At 35.9% G+C, this 14,624-nt stretch overlaps 1 protein-coding gene across 1 annotated transcript; it reads right to left on the bottom strand.

Moving 5' to 3' along the window:
- Positions 1 to 1,613: 1,613 nt before the first annotated feature.
- LOC109081296 (soluble guanylate cyclase 88E-like) lies at positions 1,614 to 12,128 on the bottom strand. The gene is given in 19 exon segments (XM_042737960.1): positions 1,614 to 2,038; positions 2,125 to 2,262; positions 4,835 to 4,981; positions 5,619 to 5,708; positions 5,977 to 6,086; positions 6,651 to 6,807; positions 6,886 to 7,032; positions 7,934 to 8,080; positions 8,435 to 8,558; positions 8,682 to 8,799; positions 9,303 to 9,389; positions 9,495 to 9,579; positions 9,748 to 9,867; positions 9,945 to 10,068; positions 10,239 to 10,373; positions 10,624 to 10,763; positions 10,956 to 11,096; positions 11,653 to 11,872; positions 12,053 to 12,128. Coding segments are annotated over 18 exon segments (2,289 nt in total). The 5' UTR covers positions 11,773 to 11,872; positions 12,053 to 12,128; the 3' UTR covers positions 1,614 to 1,879.
- Positions 12,129 to 14,624: the final 2,496 nt, after the last annotated feature.

Genomic DNA, 14,624 nt, shown 5'->3' with positions numbered 1-14,624 from the left:
TTAAAATATATTAACATAGAAAACACTTATTTAAAATTAATAATAAAACATGCCTTTTTCTTTTTTTTTTTTTTTTTTCTTTAACAAAAACCTGACTGGTTAAAAAGCAGAATATAGCTTTATCATTTTCTTTGCCAGTTCTAACCTTCTTCGTCTCATAACAGAAACTGAAATGACTGCGTATTTCTGCGTATGCAGCAGAAGTAATGTGTGAAATTATTGAGCCTGCTTGTGATCTACTGAAATATATTGAACAACGCTGATTAAATGAGTCACGCTGTCACTCCTGCTTTATTTTCACATCACTTTGAGGAAACAGACAGCAAGCAAACAACACACAGACAGAGAAACACATCAAAAACTTAAAGGGCAAACCAGAGAGAAAGATCAGACAAATCTTGAGAAGAGCTGCAAAGTGTCATCTGTGATAGTAAATTACCACTTGAAATAATTCTGAGCCTTCTCTCAGTTTGTAAAAATAAGCAATTACATTAAAACAGTTAGAATGGAAGTCAGTGGGGCGTTGCACTGGGATAAATCTTTCTAAAATGTAGCTACAAGACATAAACAGTGTGTAAACAGGATAGCAGCATCACTAACTATTGTGTAAAATAGCCTATATCCATTTTTTTTTACTCTTTAAAGCTGATAAACACAGTAACTCTCACATAATACACACATGACAACAGTCAGGCATGTAGAGCACCAGAAGAATTACTCTAAGTGCTGAAAACAAGACCATTATGAGTGCGTTATACACTAATCGTGATTTTTGTTTGTTTTTAAGAGTTGAGAGAAAAGTTCAAATTATTTTTTTTGCGGTAATGGACCACACGTCACACACGATGTTGACAGATGAAGCACAGACCCCAAACAGTTCATCCTGAATGACTTCAATGAGGAGTCTTCAGGAGCACCAACTAAATACTGGATGAATCTTACTAAAATTAAAACATGTTCAGGTCACATTTTACCCCAGTTAAAAAGCTAAAAATATACACTATCATTCAAGTTTGATTTATTTATTTTGATTTTTTTTAATACTTTTATTTAGCAAGGGAATATTAAATTGATCAAAACTGACAGCAAAAATGCAACATTGTTTTAGCAAAAACATTTTACAATATTACTGATCTTACTGTATTTTTGGTTAAATGAATGCAGCTTTGGTGAGCAGAAGAGACTTCTTTCAAAAACATAAAATCTTATAGACAACTTTTAAAAGGTTGTATATCAAATTATTTTAATGTCAAGTAAGAACTTCCCCAATTAGCATTCTTAAAGAAAAGTATATATTATTTAAATTGCTAAATATTTATACATCATTGTAGTATTTGTTGCACTGCTTAATTTATGCTTATTTTATTTATTTTTCCTTTTTTTATTGTTTCAATGGTTTTAATTACTAAATGAGAATCTGGTGGAATGTGCTGAATTACCATGCAAATAATGTCAAAAATAAATGTATAATAATAATAATTTAATAACATAATAATATTATTTTCCTTTTGATTGATGAAATAGAATGAAATATGACCCTTTAATTTTTATCAGGAGATTCATTAAAAATAAATATAATAAAGGTATCTGTCAATATAAAGCATGAAACCAGCAAAAGGGAAAAAAGGTTTATAAAGCTTTAACCTGAATGAGACTGAATACAGATGAGAAGCCAACACAAAAAGCACATTTAATTTCAATAATACCTCTAATCTATTTATAAGACAATCCAGTGAATCCAATTTACAGAATTCTTTGGGAAACACATGCAGATCAATAGCCATTTGATGCTGAGAATGGGCTATTAAAACTAAAAAGGCTGAAACAGTTGAATGCTTTAGAAAAGATCAATTTCAAAGCCATGTCATGATCACTGTGTTTAGCACACAGAGCACATGGTGCTCTTCTCAGAGCCGTGGGAATCACACGAGCCAGCAGGAGACTCCATTATTGAATCTCGACCGTCAAACTCAGCTGAGTCGAGGTCAATGTGTGGGTCCTGCAGACTGCTGTCCTGAAGAGCGTCCTTATAATGAGACTGAGAGAGAACATTTGATATTATCATGTGTCGTTGTGTAACATCTCATCACTCATATACACAGGCACAGAAATCACAGATCTCACCTTACTGACGGACGCTTCTTCAACCCGACACTCCTCCATCGACTCCTCCAGAGAGTTTCTAGAGGTTTCCATCTTCATGCGGTGAGAGCGGATAGATTTCACATCGTCCTCATCCTCACCTGCCACTGAGGGGAACACCTGAGGAGGAAAATCCACCAGAAAAAAAACAGTTCTTAGCCATTCTGCAAACAGCTTTTTAAAAATATAATTCACAAAAAAAAGAATGCTAAATTATAAAATAAATAAATAATAATTAATTTAATATAATAATATTATTATTTGTTAAATAGTAATAATATGTTGTACTAATGTACAATATGACCGCCGCCATGGTTCCATGCAGAAATGGAAAAAGTTTTTCTCAGAATTCAGGAGTTGATCAACAGACGCCTGAGTAAGTTCGCAGAATCCTTGGAGAAAATGGGTAATGAATTACAGTCAATAAATCTGAGAATAGTGAATGTAGAAACCAAGCAGTTGGAGATGGAAGAAGCGGTATCGAAAGGGGCAAGCTCACCTATGGAAAATCAAGTACACTGAAATATAAGTATGTTACTTGGAATGTCAATGGGTTAAAGCAAAGACTTAAAAGGAAAAAAGTAATTCTATACCTCAGAAAACATAGCATTGGAATTTTTTGTTCCAAAAGTGAATGATTATTTGATTGAACTATGCGATTATTTACCAAGAATATTGTCAGATCATGCTCCTTTACTTATCTCAGTGCATTATTCTCCAGAACTGTCAAATTGTAAACTTTGGCGATTTAGTGGCCATTTATTAAACAATGATGAAGTGTTGGGCTTAATAAATAATAATACAGACAACTTTAAGAATACAAATAGAAATTCTGTTACTTCGGGTATAATTTGTGAGGCTGTGAAGCCATTTTTAAGGGGCCAAATCATTAATTATTCTTCCAGTAAGAAAAGACAATATCAAAAAACAATCACAATTGCTCAAAAAAGAAATTTTAATAATGGAAAGAGAACACTCCAAGACTAAGGATACTCAGCTTTTTTCAACAATTGCAGTCTAAAAAATTGGAGTGCAATATTTGTCATCAAAAGAAGCAGAAAATGCACTTCTCAGATCACAACAGAGGTATTACGAACACAAGGATAAGATTGGAAAAGTGTTAGCATGGCAAATAAGAAAAGAAGAAATTAGCAAATCTATAACTACAGTATGTTCTTCAGATAACAAAAGTATCAAACACCCAAAGTTAATTAACCAAGAATTCTTAGATTTTTATGAATTGCTGTATAAGTCTAAAGGAGTAGAGCACTAGCCGGGGGTAAAGTAAAACACCTGGTTTGGATGGATTGTTCGATGGATTTTTATAAAACTTTTTTTTCTAAATTAGCTGACCCATTGCTTTCAATGTATGAGGAGGCAGTTTATAAAAAAGAATTACCCCTGGCCATAGCAATACGGGCAAACAAATCTATATCTGGGCTAGAGGTAGGAGGCTGTGTACACAAAATATCATTGTACACTGATGATGTAATGTTATATCTTACTAATCCTGAATCTCAGTTGTTGGAAAACTTTAGAGACATATCTGGTTATAAAAATGTATATTAATAAAAGTTTTATGATGCCACTGAATTTGGCTGCGGAGAAAATGCCCTTAAATATCATTCCTTTTTTATGGAATTTGGAAAAGATAGTTTATTTAGGATTAAAAATTCCTTCGAAGCTGGAAGAAGCATGCTCTTTGAATTATTCCCCATTACTTAAAAAGTAATGAGAGATTTGGAAAGATGGAACTCACTACCATTATCACTAATTGGCAGGATAAAATGCATAAAAATGAATGTTCCTACTAAATTTTTATATTTATTTCAAACTCTTCCCCTTTCTATCCCACAAAAGTTTTTTTAATAATCTGAATAGCTCAATTAGAAAATGCATTTGGAATAATAAAACTCAGAGGGTTAAACTTAAAACATTACAAATGGCATCTAAAAAAAAGGTGGATTACAACTTCCAGATTTTATGTCTTGTTTTTGCGCAGCACAAATTAAGGTGGTAAGGTTTTGGCATGAATAGTACTTTGCCACCTGCATGGATACAAATTGAAAGATATCATGCAGGGGAAATACCTCTAGATAAGGCTCTGTTCATCCCATTGACTTGTGTTATGTTCATTAGACACACTTGCAAATTGGGGTTTGAGATCAGGAAAAAATATAATTGGCTACTATCATTATATAATAATATTCCTTTTCATTACAACCCATCTCTTCCTGAGGCATTATTGCATATGTTTTTGACTTGTTCTGAACTTAAAATTGATTCAAGAATATAATACAAACTATTGACAAAATTACTAATGTTAGGCTTCCATATTACCCGAGATTTATAATATTGGGGGATGAATCAATGCCTTGCAATAATTTTCATTTAAGTGTTCTGTCTAGTGAGGATGGGATGGGGGTGGAAGGGTGGTTAGAAAAGAATGTTTACTTGTAAATTGTACTGATACTGTAAATTGTTGATGTGAAAATAATAAATATATTGATAAAAAAATAAAAAATTATTTGGTTATAATGATTTATAATAACTAGGAACATGCATTAAGCACCGTATAACTAGATTAAATTTTGATTTCATGTTGTCTAGGTTCAGATAATTTCTTCAAACTCCATCTATGATAACTGCTATGGTCATTAACTCTTTTGTTCATAAAATATTGTGCATTTACCAGCACATCCTCATCGATGGGTGCTTCTGGGGCAGAGATGGCGGCTTTACTGATGGTCTGGGCTTCAAACTGCGGGCATGCAGCCTGAGCGTTTCCATCTTTATCTCTCTTTCCTTTCAGCCAGTACGTCTCAATCTCCACATTCCCCTGTCAGAGAAAAACATATTACATCAATAAAGTAGTTGTAGTTTGTTAGCGCATCAGTCATATCTTTCAAATTAAACCATTATCCCTGTATTATGTTAAAATGACGAGTATGAATGTTTTGTTCTGGATCAAACTGATCATTTGATTTAAATCAAGTCACTAAAAATCAGAATATGATAAAGAAAAACAGGTAAAAATAGTTAACATTATACTTCTAACAATCTACAAAAAAAGAGGTGTTTAAAACAAATATTTTAAATGTAACATTTTTTAACTTTTTTAATGTGGATATCAAACAGTATTTTAAATATATATATATATATATATATATATATATATATATATTAATTTAACAAAAAAAAATTGTGTCTGTATGCTTTCCTGAAGTTCAAATAGTCACATAATCACATGAGAGAAATTATTAAAAACAACAACAAACAAAAACAAAAAAATCAGCGTTTTTAATTAGTTTGCTCAAGCAGCATCACTATTATCATTGCTCATTATTCTTTTCTAATTATAAAGGGGGTCAGACAGGTCTCAGATCAGCTCACTGGACCTCAGGTGGTCCTGTTTGAGAACGTCTGGGTAAACAAGCTTTGGGTAGATTTTTCAGTCCAGTTACTTAGTGACTGACCTTGATGGTGATGGTACCGCGTCTCTCGAAGATAAAGTGACTTCCTTTCAGGTGCTCATAAGTAGCGCTGCTCAGCTGTATGTGCATTTCCTATAAATAACAGATGTCAGATGTCAGCAGACAGCTGACAGCAGGCGTTCAGTCCTGTGAACGGCAGCTAGGAGTTCAGTCCTATTGTAAACAGAGGAACGCTCGACAAAACCAACAAACATTAATCTAATGAGTGTGATATTATGGTGCTTTTGATTAAAACTGCACTAACCCCCATCATTTCTGCTTCAAGTAAATGCTCAAATTAAGGATACACAAATGTCTGTGCAATATATATGATGAAGTATAATAAAAACTTTCCATCTACCTTGCCATTGCTCTCCATGGCAGACGCAGTGTGTACTGTATCACCATGAAGACCGTAGCGAGGCATCTTGTGACCTACGACCCCAGCCACCACCATACCAGAGTGAATTCCTACGAGAAGAATGAAACAGGTCAAAATAGAAGTCATAATAAAATATCAGTACTAAGTCCTCTTTTTAATACCTAGTGAGCGTTTTGAAAGAAATCAAGACTTAGTTTTCGCAAGAATGCATTAAATTGATCAAAAGTGAGATTAAAGACATTAATGTTACAAAAGTTGTTTCAATAAATGCTGTTTTTCTGAACTTTCTAAGAAATGTTTCTTGAGCAGCAAATCAGCAGAATGATTTCTGAAGGATCATGTGACCCTGAAGACTGGAGTAATGATGCTGAAAATTCAGCTTTTATCGCAGGAATAAATTACATTTTAAAATATATTCATATAGAAAACAGTTATTCTAAATTTAAATAATATTTTACAATATTACTGTTTTTGATCAAATAAATGCAGCCTTGGTAAGCATAAAAGACTTCTTTTTAAAACATTTAAAAAAAAATCATACTCATGTAAAACAGAAGTGTATATTACATGAAATTGCTCATTATATTACAAAAAATAAAAATGAATGCAAATAATGAAAAAAACTATTCTTGAATAAAAGAGAGAAGACGTACCCACGCGAATCTGGATGTTGTTTCCATTGGACGGGTCTTTGAGATGATCAATAGATCGAACCATATCTAGAGCCATGTCACAAATATTGTGAGCGTGAAACTTGGTCTTTTCTGGAGCGCCTGCCACCACCATGTAGGCATCACCTATAGTTTCAACCTGAAATGCACGTATCAATGTGAAGAACATCTGTATCACTGTGTGATCGTGCTGGAACCGCAGAAGAAATGATCTCACCTTAAACACTCTGTGTTTCTCACTGAGTGTGTCGAATAGCGTGTACATGGTGTTGAGCATAGACACCACCTGCATGGGTGTGATATGACTGCAGATACGAGTGAAGCCCACCACGTCGCTGAACAGGATGGTCACATCAGGAAAAAACTTGAAAAGGATAGGTTATAGGATGTTAGTGATGAAAAATAAAATGATTTAACCAGTCAGAATTTAAAGGAACAGTTCACCTAAAAAAGAAAATTGTAAATGTGTGCCATCAGAATGAGAGTCCAAACAGCTGGTAAAAACATCACAATAATCTACAAGTAATCCACATGACTACAGTCCATCAGTTAATATCTTGTGAAGTGAAAAGCTGTGTTTATAAGAAATAAATCTGTCGCTTTTGGCCAAGATACCAGTCCATAAACCATAATAAAAAATCCTCAAGTGAAAAAGTGCATCCCCTGTTGTCCTCTCACATCAAACACAGTTTTTCACATCACAAGTTGTTAATTGATGGACTGGAGTGGAGTGAAATACTTGTGGATTATTGTGATGTTTTAATCAGCTGTTTGGACTTTCTTGGACATTCTGACGGCACCCATTCACTGCAGAGGATCCACTGGTGACCAAGTGATGTAATGCTATAATTCTCCAGATCTGTTCCCAAGAAGAAACAAACTCTTTTACATCTTGGATGACCTGAGGATGAATACATTTTAAGGAAATTATCATTTTCAGGATTCCAGAAAGTTCACTAGCTTCACTTAAAAAAAAAAAGAAATGTTGAATCTCATAATTAATTTTTCTTAATTTTTTTTTTTTTTTTTTTTTATTATTTTTTATTATTGTTGCTGAAGTGTTGAAAATTCAGCTTTGCCATTACAGGGATAAATAATATTTTGAAATATAATGAATATTTTGTTGCACAAGTTTTTAGGGACAACATTTTCAATAATAAAAACAAAGACTTCGATGAAAATCCAAAAACAAAAAAAGAAAAAAAAAAAAAGACTAATTGGTGTAGACACTCGTAACACCTGCATGAAGGTGCAGATGTTCTAACCTCACAGGTGTTCACAGCTGGTTCTCCCTTCCGCAGTCGCTTAGCAACAGGTTTGGGAATCATTCTGTACAGAAGATCATCCGTCTTTTTCATCTCGTAGTCCAACATTTTCATGCTTTCCTCCAGTTTACTGGATTTCTTTTGCTCCTGTGGGGCAGAAGGAGAAAAACAAAGGTGTAGAGAATGAAGGACAGGCAATAAGAGGAGAACATGTGTTACTGAGAATGCTTTTACACTTTAAAATGGACCACTAAGGGAACCAAGTAAAGGAAAGAAATCAGTTCTCCAATACAATCCAGAACTGAATTAAAAACAGAAATAAAATTTAATATGTACTATTATGGGATTTTTGTTTTGTTTTTTTATTCACATATAAGTCGAAATTCTTTCTCAGACCCCCACAGTGCAAGAGTGACACACATGGAGCAAACTGAGCCTGATCTGGATTTCTGTTCATGAGTCCATCAGAAGCAGGGCGCTCCTGAGGTCTGACAGCTGTACCTGTATGTGGGCTCTCTTGAGCTCTTTATGAGTTCCTGCAAGCACCAGATCTCTGCTCGAGTCATGCATGCTCAGGTCATTGATGTACAGACCTGTCTTAAACATGGCACTTAAACTCTCCATGCTGCAAAGACAACACACACACACAAACACACAGAACCTGCTTTTAAGCACTATAATTATTATGCATTTACAAAATGAACAGAAACACAGTCGCACTGTTTAATGTTTGTGTTTTGTGTCTTACACAGGAGTGCCCAGGAAGATGATGGACTCCCACTCGGGCATGTATCTCATCTGACCCTTCAGTTTCAGGCAGCGGCTGCCATCACCCCAGCTCTCCATCGCATTAGCGCTGTTTCCGTCTGACACCATTAGAGGACAACAAACATGTTAGCATTACTTTATTAATGTGTTTTCCTCTTAAACATCAAATATAGTAAAGCCAGACTTCATTTCAATGTTAAAGTCAACCCAAACCTTCGTAATATTGTTTTAAAACTCATTTATTCACCCTTTTTTAGTTTAAAAACCCATATGACTTTCAAATAAATCAAATATTCTTCACTGGGATAACTGTGTAGAGTATACATGTAAATACATAAAACTGCAGTAAATGAGTAAAGCTGTTATAATACTTTTTTTTGTCATTATAGTGTTGATTGTATCTGTCACTTTTAATTACATGAAAAAGAGCATCTTGGACATTCTACTGGTGTTCTTCTACTGGAATAATGAAAGTCGTACAGGTCTGAAATAACATGAACGAGAGTAAACAACAACAGAATTTTAATTTTTGGGTGAACTGTCTCTTTAAATCACTGTCCAGAATGGGAAGAATCTCAGTAAGAGCAGAGAAATGACTGACCTTTATAATCATCCCCTATAATTGACTGAAAGGCCATCAGTTCCACATCCACGTCTGCTGAGCGATTGGCGTTCTCATAATCAGAGTCTGTGACACACAGAAAGAACAGAATCATCAAATGAAAATGGATTATATCCAGCTGTAGATCTGAGATCTTCAGTAAATGTAGATGGTCAGTATGACCTTCCTTACTCTGCACTCTGTTGTGAAGGTTCCTCTCTCGTTTCACCGGCTCCTTAGACATGATCTCAAACAGGTTGTTGGGATGGGAGATGATCTGTCACAGAATCCACTGATTCATTTATTGACTGATTTTCTTCAACATAAAGATGTCATTTATTGATGGTTTAAGGTGTATCTATATTTAAATATATTAATACTAAAATGTAACTGTATTACAATAATTAATACAACATTTAATATATTAATATAAAAAATGACTTGCCATGTTCCATGTGAACTCCACAAGAGGACGAGCAAGCAGAAAAGCATCATTGATCTTCTTCCCATCCAGATCAGGAAAGACGGTCGCCAATCCAGAGCCTACGTTATGCACAACCATGTCCTATTGCATCAGAAGATACACATTATATACCACGGTGTGAAACGAGACGAGACGAGACAAGAGGAGAAGAAAGTCACCTGTCTGAAGACAATGTTGAAGGGGAAAACTTCAAAGAAAAAGTCACTGGTGATGGGGAGGATCTCTTGTTCCTCTTCATCCTCCTTCTGGATATATCGATAGGCAGAGTTATCAAAGTTTAATCTGAAATTAAAATATCACTGTATTATTACATCTGCCCCCATGTCCTGTAGGGTTTAAAACTCAGTTGTGCAACATCCACAAATTACTATTTGAATTATGTTTGTTAAATAACACAACCACAACAGGTGGTAACTGCATCAGGTAAATAAATATGTTGCCCTGCGTCTCACCTCATGGTGACGTGTGAATAATCTCCCACCAGCTGCTCAGACAAAACCTCAACATGGATGTCAGTGTCGTAGAACTGTTTTCCCATCTGTCTGAGCTGACCCATGGCGTAGTGCAGGTAACCTTTACGTTTGCTCCTGACCAAACACACAGAGACACAGAACATCAGCTGAACTCTGGACTACTGTGACTTTATGGAATTATTACAATAAATTCAGGTAAAACAATCAATAATCTATCAAATGTATACAATATTTTAATATATATGTTTTTCTGTATTTTCGATCAAATAAATGCAGCCTTGGTAAAAAATCTTATTGACCCCAAACTTTTGAACAGTATTGTATGTTTTTGATTGACAGAAGCTTTCTGATCAGATACACACACCTGTAGTGCAGTGTAACTCCTGTAGCTGATTCCTCCTGGCAGAAGAAGGTCGGAGGCTGGACTTTTGGGTAACTGAAGCGCAGGTACTCATGCAGGTTATCCAGACCATTCACAAAGTCACGCACATGGCGGCCTAACACTTGACACACAGTAAAAGAGACAAAAACACACCAGAGGATGCAATACACAAGTCATGACAGGGATTGGATTCGTTTTAGGATCATGATTGTTTAATGGCAATGCTGCTCCTCAAATGAATCCTACAAGGATGTTGAACATGTGCTACTTGGGTAATTCATATTATGCAAATGTCCACAGACCCAAACACATACCTTAAGGATTCTGTCATATCCGTACTTCCCTACAAATCCCAGGAAATAAACCCCCCATGAATTCATGAGCTCATTATAGGGGTTTCCTGTGACGCCACTCGCTGCTTTCGCGATACGAGGAATCACACTCTCACTGTAGACCTACACATACACAGACAAGCACACAGACACTAAGAAAATTGGTGTAACATTTACTTTGAAATGCTTTTCTCTCAGAAACTGCTAGAAAATTGCACTAATTACAAAAAAACAGAAAGTAACACATTGAATTACATTCTGAAGTAGAAAGACTGAAATAGTATTTTCCTATAAATATGAAACAAAGGCGGATCTTTTCCAATTAACGAAAACCTAGATGCTTATAATAGTTTTATATATATTTTATATATATATATTTATGTATTATATATATATATATATATATATAGTAACTGTTTCTTATATGCAGTCTAAAATTTATAATCAAGGTGACAATTTTAATAGTTTCACCCATAGCCCAATATAGATCATATTTTAAAATATACTGATATGTTTTAAACATCAACTGTGCATAAAAAATGTTTCAAAAAATATATAAAAAATATAAATTATGGGTGATTCCTCAAGTGAACGCAATAAATGAAATGCCTGTTTCTTGTATGTGAATCTTAAAATAGATGAGAAGTCATTTTTAATCACAGTAGTAAGACATTCTAACCTGATGAGTTACGAAGGAGTGCAGCCTGACGTCGGCTCTCTCTCTGACCAGTTTCCACACATCATCACCGTACGACTACTTAATGAAGTCATGAAGACTTTCACACAGCAGCCCGTACATCCTGACCGCACCGACACACCGGAGACGTCTTCAAATCCACACAAGTCTGAACGTCTGGACTCCAAGACAATCTCCAAATCTCACTCCAGTTATTACACAACTGTGAAACAATAAAGAATAAGGACACAAATAAGGCAACATCAAGAGATCACCGTCCTTCTAAAATATATAAATCAATCACAGTCGACACGTTTGTCTGCTTTTTCATGACAATGAAGCCTGAACTGTCTTATTGTCACATGAAAACTCGAAGTATAGCTAGTGTGTGAAGTGAACTGACCACCTGGCTGTCCGTCTCAGAGGTTTGCAGCTCCTCCAGACACAGTCCCGGTCTTAAGAACAGCGCAGGAGGAGCTAGAAACATTTTAAAAAGAGCAACACTTATACTGAAACTCTTCAGATCTATTGTTGTGATGTCAGCAGCTGGTGACTTTGAGTACTGACAGAAGCAGACCTCTCATGCACACATGCTGCTCTTTCCTTTGACCTGGACTATGGTTTCTTACACAATTTTACAATTGTATCATTCAATATAATGTGTGGCATAACTGTAATTGTGTACTGAATGATTAATACATATCAAATATCATTCAAACATTTAGGGTCAGAAGGATTCTTTTTTTAAGGAAATAATTACTTTTGCATAGCAAGGACACATTAAATTGATCAAAAATGAGTGTCAGTAAATACATTTATCATGCTGTAATCAGTGCTGGTTAGTGACTGATTATATGCAATCTAGATTGCGTAATTAGACTCCAAAAATTAAGTACTTGTAATTAGAGTATATTACATTTTAAAATGCTTATAATCTGTTACTTTTTAATGGATTACATATTATTCACAAAATTTGTAAATATTACGTAAAAAAAAAAAATTAAACCTAGTAGACTTTAAATGTGTTAAAGCCCCGATATACTTCAAATGAAATCAAAGAACGAACTGATATGACGTCATTTTGAACAAAATCAGTGGATTCGAAGTTCGTTTTTGAGTTGTGTTCGGCAGTTCGAAACAGCTCATCGAAGTGAACTTTCTGGGGGAGTTCGTTTGGCTCCTAAACACCTTTGAGCTTACATTGGTCCGAGGCGGTTACGTAATCGGTGGGTGTGTTCTGAAACTCCATCTTCTTTGATGTGCGTTTTTTTTTCCCGGGTTCATTTCTCATTCTTAGCATAGAACAACATCTCCTGAATACACTGGAGTGTCGAATAGCTGAGATGGCACAAATATATCTGCACCTGTACGATCGCTCGCGTACCACTTGCTACGATTTGGAGAGAGAATTTAATTTCTAGAAAGAAATTGCAAAAAGTTTGGTGTCGACGACCCGGAGTTATGCAAAAAGTGACGTAGAGAAACGTCCGAAATAAGTTTTCCAAAGCCATGAAAGGAAAGAGTAAAGATATAAGGTAGCAAAAGTACTAAATGTCAGGGTTTTGCACTGTCACTGTTTTGTGTTTGTTTCTTGTTTGTCATGTCAGCACATGGCCTTGTTAATTGTTTTCTCGGCCATGTGGTTCCTTAGCCCCTCCTCCTTGTTTTCTTTCTACCTCACCCTCTTGTTAGCCTTGTTAGTCTAATTGTGCTTACCTGCTCCTTATGTGTTTTCCTCCCTATTTATAGTGCTCCTTACCCTTTTGTGTTTGCTGGTTCGTGGTCATTTTCACCCCCTCTGTCACTGTCTTTGTAGCTGTGGCTATATATGTGCCTGTGTCTCCCTGTCTGGTTGGTCTTGTGCCCTTGTTTTGTCTAGTCCTTGTAGTTCCATGTTCTTGTCTTGCTCCTTAGGTTAGTAATCTGTTTGTTCTTTTGTTTTATTTGTAATATTTATTTAGTTTTTCTAGTGCTGATTCTTGGTTTTGTTATTCTTTAACTTGGTTAAATTGGTAATTATTTTGTTACTTTACTCTTTTAGTTCATTGGTTTATATTTTCCCTTGTCTTGGGTTTAATTTGTTTCTGTGGAGCTTTGTCGTGTCTAGTCTTGTGTTAGAGTTCCTGACCTGTTCCCGTGTGACCTGCCCTGGTTCTACCTGCCTGGCTCTTGGTCTGCTTCAGAGTCGGCGGTCACCAAATGTTTGAGCTCTGCTCTATGATGCCTTGTGTGGTCTTCTCCATGCAGCCTGGTCTTGCCGCCCCCTCTGTTGCCAATGTATTCTGTAAGTTTTCTGAAGCTGACCCAGTGGCCTTCCCTAGCTGTTCCTGTTGTGGTATTTGTGCACTTCACTACCCCCTCGTATCAGTCTGTTTTGTCAATAAACCATTGTTAACTCACTATGCAATTGGGTCCTCCTTCCTAGATCCCTGACATTACGAACCAGCAAGAGTCAGGACCCAGCAGATGAGCTTCACTACTCCAGTTTTTTTTTTTTTTTTATCTAGTGAATTTTTTTGCCCTGAATTATTAATCATGTCTTGTCAGTTTCAGATACCCCCAAGTTGGCTGTGATTGCTGCAGCTATCCCTGATCTAGTCAAGTTCAATTTCTGAATCCGTCAAGTCCGTTTCAAACTCTGCTGGGATTGCTGTAGTCATCCTTGCTTCAAGTCTGTTCAAGTCATTCCAGAGAGAATTAAAGTTATCCAAGTCACTCCAGTGTTGGCTCCAGCCCCAGAGCTCGCTCCAGTGTCGGCTCCAGCCCCAGAGCTCGCTCCAGTGTCGGCTCCATCCCCGGAGGTCAGTTCGTCAGCCCCTGAGTCTCTTCCTGTGGCCCAGGAGGGTAGTTCAATAGCCCCCACAGTCCTTCCCCAGTCAATTTTGGAACCTAGTCCAGAGGTGTTTAGTTCGGTGGTCTTGTTGTCAGAACCTCAAGTCATAGTTATAAGGGTATTCTACCAAACCTCCCGGCCT

Source organism: Cyprinus carpio, chromosome B14, assembly GCF_018340385.1.
Source record: "Cyprinus carpio isolate SPL01 chromosome B14, ASM1834038v1, whole genome shotgun sequence".
NCBI classification, from domain to species: Eukaryota; Metazoa; Chordata; class Actinopteri; order Cypriniformes; family Cyprinidae; genus Cyprinus; species Cyprinus carpio.
The sequence above is the reverse complement of the archived record's forward strand: the minus strand, read 5'-3'. Positions and strand labels throughout refer to the sequence as shown.